General features: G+C 39.4%; 1 protein-coding gene across 1 annotated transcript; it reads right to left on the bottom strand.

Annotated features, from left to right (window-relative positions):
- Nucleotides 1-694: 694 nt before the first annotated feature.
- LOC129102691 (zinc finger and BTB domain-containing protein 26-like) lies at nucleotides 695-2,703 on the bottom strand. The gene is made up of 3 exons (XM_054612938.1): nucleotides 2,387-2,703; nucleotides 1,730-2,045; nucleotides 695-1,477 (listed from the first exon to the last, which is right to left on the bottom strand). The coding sequence occupies exons 1-3, from the start codon at nucleotides 2,693-2,695 to the stop codon at nucleotides 894-896; spliced, it is 1,209 nt and encodes a 402-aa protein (XP_054468913.1). The 5' UTR covers nucleotides 2,696-2,703; the 3' UTR covers nucleotides 695-893.
- Nucleotides 2,704-6,781: the final 4,078 nt, after the last annotated feature.

Raw genomic sequence — 6,781 nt, 5'->3', positions numbered from 1 at the left:
GTATATCTTTGACTATATTTATCAGTGTTATCTGTCTTCCTTTGTCACACAAACACACATTCTCACACATTAATGTCTGTACTGTACACACACCCCACCATGTGTTAATCATTTTTCTGCCCACAGACTTGCAAATTTAAAGCCTGTGAGGGATGAAAAGGGTTAGAATGAAGCAAAAGAGCATGGAAACCCTCTCAGTCATGCGGGAGAACCCACTCACTTAAAGCGTCATGCTCAGCCTGCTGCACAAAAGGTCAGTCGGGTCAAATGGTGAAGTGATGGTTGTCTGTGATCCCCAGCGTGTAGTAGGCTGATTCAGTCTACCTGGAAAATTCAGCAAAGTAATAGTCTGTTCAAACCACAAAGGCATTTTATTTATTTCATCAAGTAAACTATTTTCTCTAGAATGTGTTGCAGTACTTAAAGCAGAGTTCACTTGTTCACTGTATATTTTTAAAATCTTATACAAGCACAGCAATCTTGGCTTGCAGAGGGAACAGAGACCCACTTAGTTGGCTGTACAGCCTATAAAATGCAGGAGCACTCTTAAAGGTGTTGGAAACGATGCTCAACTTACCCTGTTATGAGATTGTATTCACTATTATACATGGCAGATGATAAAGCATAATGAAATGTATACATTGTATGCTACAGGACTTAATTCAATGTATTGAACCTGCGGATATCAGGAGAATGCTGCAGAAGGCACAGAAGAACCTTTACTTCTTTACATTAGCCAGATGTCACAGTGCAAATGATCACCTGTACTTGAAATTTTTCTAAATCATTTTCTAAATGATTACCCTGCAAGTTAGGGTCAAGTGCTTCCTGATAAACCTTATTATACATGTTCCCAAAGTGATACCGATCTATCAACGATAAAGAACCCCACATTAATGACAGTATGAGTGCACAGCCTCCTCAAGCATGTTTTGCAGGCTACTCTTACCATGAATGTCCTTCAGGTGGCGCCTGAGGCCTGGCTTATGTTGGAAGAGCACAGCACAGTATTTACACTTATGGGGCTTATCCCCCGTGTGCAAATTGAGGTGGTCTTGCAGCGTGGCCTTATGGGAAAATGTCTTGTGGCACAGCGGGCATCGAAAAGGCTTGACCCGAGTGTGGACGCGCGTGTGGCGGGCCAGGTTACTCCTCTGGGAAAAGCCTTTCCCGCAGACCAAACACAGGTACTGTCTGTGCTGCTTCAGGTGGCCCGCATAGCTCTCCAGATGTTGGAAGACTCTGTCACATCTCCTGCACAGGTACGGCCTCTGGATCAACACGCTGTCGGAGCCCTCTGTGAGCTCATCACCAGAGCAATGACTCTTTGGCAGATGTGCTTCAGAGAGGCAGAGCAGACGGGAGTCTATCAACTCGCCACATTCTTGCAGTTCAGCTTCCAGCGAAAACAATTCTTCCTCTTTGCTTTGCTCACCCTCCGCTTCTTCCTCCTGGTTCTCAGAACTGTCAACCAATTCTTCGCATTGAGCAGAACTTGGTCTGGTTATGGTTGATATATGACCTCGACAAGCCGTGGGAGAGTGTAGCTTACATCTTAGAGCACCTGTAATGTGTTGAACTTGATAGGATGACTTATTGTTGGTAACAGGCTGCATGTCTCCACCTTCCTCTGACTCCAGGGTCTCCAGACAGAATGCTGCACGGTCAGATAACCCTACTTTTGCTATAACAACCCCCCTATCATCTTTGACCCCCCTCAGTCCTTGACCATCCATCTTGGCTACTTGACTGAACCTCGACTTGGACTGAATCACAACCTCACCTCCTTCCTCCGTACGTGATTCCTGGCTGCTGGCGGTGGGCTGAGCTGAATCCCTTTCCTCCTGATTTCTGAAGCTGGTATCTCGCCGGTCACTATCTAGCTGCCGGGTGTCCTTCTCCTCTGCTGGGCGTATCTCTGGTTTCAAGAAAGCCAGTGTGGGACTGAGGTACTGCGAGACGGCCTGGGCACACCTCTCCACCACCTGACTCATCTGGAGCGCACTGGCGGCAGTCAAGTAGCTCACCAGTTCTCTCAGAGGGACCTACAGTAAAAGATATTTAATGAAACAGTAAAATAATAAAGAAAAACAGCTAAGATTTACATCAAACGTCCAAGTTGTGAACTCAAAACACAGAAAAGCAGAACTACAAACAATAAGCAGAGTCATATCAATCATCTATTACTTTCATATCACACTTTTTGTTGTCCCTGTTTCTGTTTTGGTATTATCACCTCTGATGTCATTCTGACACTCTGTTTGCAGTGATGCCATCTTGATAGCATAGCACAAGACCTGCTGTTAAATAGTTCATAACTGGGATAGATTTGCCATTCTGCTCTGTTTCTACTGTAGCGTTCAGAGAAGCAGTACTTATATCACACCTCTAAGAGCCCGGTGTAGCATGACTGGAGAAGTCTCTTGCCAACCTCCACACTGGAAAATACACCCACACTCAGCTCGGCCCGGCCTTCGTGGAGCAGGAATTGGTCACGTAAGAAGTCTGAGGACGCTGCAAGCACCGCTCTGTGACCGCAGAAGTGGGGAGGCTGAACAGTGGTGCCTCGTGGACCCCCGAGGACGAGTGTTATATCACAGAAGCGCTGCTGCTCCCTTAGAGCGTTGATTTTGCTGAGGATGGAGTCACCGTGGGTGGGGAAACAAAACCGTAGGGTGTCAGAGGAGCTGGACATGATGGTCTGTGTGGATTTAAAAGAATATTCAATGCACAGTTTGTCAGATGTCAAATAAAAGGTGTGAGCTGCATAGATTGCTTTTCACTAAACTGCCTATATGCTTATAGTTGAACAGTGAGAGTACAAGTGTCAAAAAGTTTTGGTTTGGTTTTGGTGCAAATATGCATGAGGCCCACTTATTCACTGCCATATTTTTTCACATCCAATCATCATTAACTTGGGATAGTTTTGGTCTGCAATTAAACGAAATCTTTTCACCACAGTCAGTAAAATACAGAGAAATCAGACATGGACGTGACGATCCAGCCCCACCTTTTACTGCAGGCGCATCCCGTGATGATGGATCCAGCGGATTGAAAAACCACAGTTAACTAAAATAAAAAACAGTGAGTCTCTATTCGCAGGATGCCTGACAGTTTAACCACAATCACTGACAAATGCATTAATGGTCAACACAGGCAGAAGGATGAGATGTATCTATCTGCGGTGAAGCAACGGTCATCCCGTCTTCCTCCAGCTTTCTGCTGAGACAGCAGTGTGTGTGTTTTGCGCAGGAGCTTGTGAACTAATTAACCCTTTCAGTGGCTTTATTTCGCCAGGGTTTCTACAAAGGCACTGAGGGGTCCAGAGATGATACCGTTAACGTTACCAAACAGAGGGAATGTGCAATACACTGAAATAATGCAAAGTAGTAGCCAAAATACTACTTGAATCTTACTTTTTTTTTCTACTGCAGACTGCATTTGTTATGCAATAGAGTTACCTGAATTGACTGATTGTCCATGTGGTACATGCACATGTACTAAAACTATAAGTAATCTGATTTCAAAACTAGAAATAACTGCCAATGAGCTAATTAGATCATTTGAAGCCCTTGCAAAAATAATAGCTACGTGAGGCCTCGAGTTATTTTGTTTTTCACTCTATCGATAGAGAATGAAGAGATATTTCACTAGCCACTCAAATATTTACACAGATCAGCTGGAAAATTGGGATGAGCTTTACATTGCGACATATCTTACCTGGAATTTTGACTGTTTGCAAAAGTGTTTGTTTAGGGTGTGATAATAAAAAATTGCCAAGGGTAAAAAGACTCTTTTGTCCACATATTTAGTTTACTTTTGTTTGGACTTTACATGTTCAACTATCACATATTAGTAAAAAAATTCAGGTGTCCACAGTGAATGCCATGCAGGGAATGGTGAACTTCAGTGCGTAAACAATATTTTTACTGCAGGTTGTGGATTTCAAGTAACTAAGCTGAATAACTGGCCATTTAAAAGGGTTTCAATTACACTGTGTATGATATGAAATGTTACAATTTTTTGTAATTTTTTATATAACTGTAACTTATAACATGCAAATTCATAATTGGTTTCAGACAAACAACGGTTAGAAATACAGTTGAGGTTATAGAAACTGTCCATCTGTTACCATGAGATTTCAAAATGAAATGCTAACCGTCTAAAGCCAAGTTCCTTTTTATTGTTTCTCTGTGGGCAATTTTGGAAGCCTGCTTCCAATGTATTTCATGTGAAAAACTAAAGAACTTTACATACATATGTTTTGAAAATATGAAGTATCTATGGTGAAGTGTGAAATATACTTCACTGCCTTTATTGTTAACTGTAAGTTCCGACGCTGATACAGTGGAGATTAGACTGAGGTTCGTGGTCCACGGGAACCTTCTGTAAAGAAACAGATGTAGCAGGTGAGTCTTTTATCTTCAAAAAAACACTGAACATGGTTTGACCATTGTTTATTTTCTCCGAGGTTGAGGCCAAATTCTAAATGTTCCCCCCCGTCACACAAACATCATTGTCTCCTAGAGGTTGCACACAAAATATATATTTATTAAATTAATCTAAAAGAGAAAACATGGGAGAACAACCAGAAGTTAGATGTGCTCGTAGAGCCTAATAAACTAAACTAGATGGATGGATAGATAGATAGATAGATAGATAGATAGATGATAGATAGATAGAGAGATAGATAGATAGATAGATAGATAGATAGATAGATAGATACATAAGCGTTGAAATAAATCCCTGTAATTTAATGCTAATATGGCCTCCTGTTTTCCAATCAGTCCCTAGTTGCCACTGTCAAACAGATCTTTAGGGATGACAGTTTACATACTATAATCAAATGTTTGATTGAGGCTGATTGAACTTCAGAGTGTGAGGTCTCCATAAATATTCTGTACTATCACACGACTCATGTTTTGCAAGAATACACGGTTTCCAATTTAGATCCAGACCTCCAACTGAAGCTCTGCCAAGTTCTCATGGATAGCTTTTAATGCAGCAGAGTTATAAAACTATGTTCAATAAATCCAACGAACTATTCTAATACAACTCTCAAGACAAATCTATGTTTATTATCTTTTTAAAAAACAAATTAAAAATACTTCCTCACATCCCCAAGGAATACCCAGGGAACACAATAGTTTGCTTTATTATTTAATGTTTTCCATATCCAATACTTTGTTTTGAAAATAAGATATCTGTGCACACAATAACAGAAATTAATAATTGCAATTGGGGCTGTGTTATTGACAAAACAGAAAAGTCACATTTCCAGGCATTTTACTGTGTGATAACTTATTTATCATACTTGTTTTCAACTTATGTCTCTTATTTGTTTTTTTTGCACTATCCACTCTGCTTCTGTAATCCTTCAAATGTCCCCGCTGTGGGACTTCTAAAAGATAATCTTATCATATATTATCTTGTTTTATCTTATCGTATTTATGATTTATCTGTCATAACTTTTTTTTTTATCATGTATGCTTAAGTAAAAGTCACGTTTGCAAAAGTGTTATTATGGAAATATTCTCAGGAAAACAATATCATTATGCAGAATAGCTCCTTTTTATTACTGTCTTATTAGATATATGATGTAATTATTAGTCTTATGGTTCCTTTTCATGTTGTTGCTGGTGGTGTACATTTACATGCTCATTACACATTGTGTATGTAAAATCATACACTGAAAGAGCAGCATCCTTGCCAACATTGCTGTCAGTAGGCAGCTTTACATTTGTACTCGGGAAGTTTTGCCTGTCTTTCTGTTATTCTGTGTAATAGTATTCGGTTTTCTATGTTTTGTGTGTGTACTCAATGTACCTGTTCGGCGCAGGCTGAAAACTCACCTCTTCAAGAAGTACTACCCTGAGCCTTCCACTTAGCACTTGTTGTATTCGTATTAGTTTGTTGCACTTATTGTATTCGTATTAGTTTGTTGCACTTATTGTATTCGTATTAGTTTGTTGCACTTATTGTATTCGTATTAGTTTGTTGCACTTATTGTATTCGTATTAGTTTGTTGCACTTATTGTATTCGTATTAGTTTGTTGCACTTATTGTATTCGTATTAGTTTGTTGCACTTATTGTATTCGTATTAGTTTGTTGCACTTATTGTAGTTTGTTGCACTTATTGTATTCGTATTAGTTTGTTGCACTTATTGTATTCGTATTAGTTTGTTGCACTTATTGTATTCGTATTAGTTTGTTGCACTTATTGTATTCGTATTAGTTTGTTGCACTTATTGTACTTAGTTTGTTATTCGTATTAGTTTGTTGTATTAGTTTGTTGCACTACTTATTGTATTCGCACTTATTTAGTTTGTTGCACTTATTGTATTCGTATTAGTTTGTTTCTGCACTGTACTTTTGCTCTGGTTTATGCTTTTAGATGCTTGTTTAAGAAAGGAGATGCACTTATGACTTCTGGTGACTAGTAGTTCTCTTGAATACCTATGTTGAATACACTTATTGTAAGTCGCTTTGGATAAAAGCATCTGCTAAATGACTGTAATGTAATGTAATGTAATGTAAAAAGTAAAAAACCAAAAAAAGTAGCGGAGTAAAAAAAGCACAACAAATGTCCTCATCAAATGTAGCCTGACGTACCTATAAATATGCATAAAAGGGAAGTACTCAAGAAAAGTAAAAGTACCTTACAATTGTACACACATGCCATTTCTGGCTTTAACTTTCGACTTCCTCAGCTCTAAAAGGGGGATTCTAATATCAAAAAAGCTTCCTGCTACAAACGCGGAAGAACCCGAGTCAGTGGGT

This window comes from Anoplopoma fimbria, chromosome 14 (assembly GCF_027596085.1).
Source record: "Anoplopoma fimbria isolate UVic2021 breed Golden Eagle Sablefish chromosome 14, Afim_UVic_2022, whole genome shotgun sequence".
Lineage (NCBI taxonomy): Eukaryota > Metazoa > Chordata > Actinopteri > Perciformes > Anoplopomatidae > Anoplopoma > Anoplopoma fimbria.
The sequence above is the reverse complement of the archived record's forward strand: the minus strand, read 5'-3'. Positions and strand labels throughout refer to the sequence as shown.

Coding starts and splice junctions, on each gene's coding strand:
- LOC129102691 (XM_054612938.1), bottom strand. CDS start 2,695: ATGTCCAGCTCCTCTGACACCCTACGGTTTTGTTTCCCCACCCACGGT. Junction 2,046..2,386: donor GCTACACCGGGCTCTTAGAG/GTGTGATATAAG, acceptor CTTTTACTGTAG/GTCCCTCTGAGAGAACTGGT. Junction 1,478..1,729: donor TCAAGTAGCCAAGATGGATG/GTCAAGGACTGA, acceptor CTCAATGCGAAG/AATTGGTTGACAGTTCTGAG.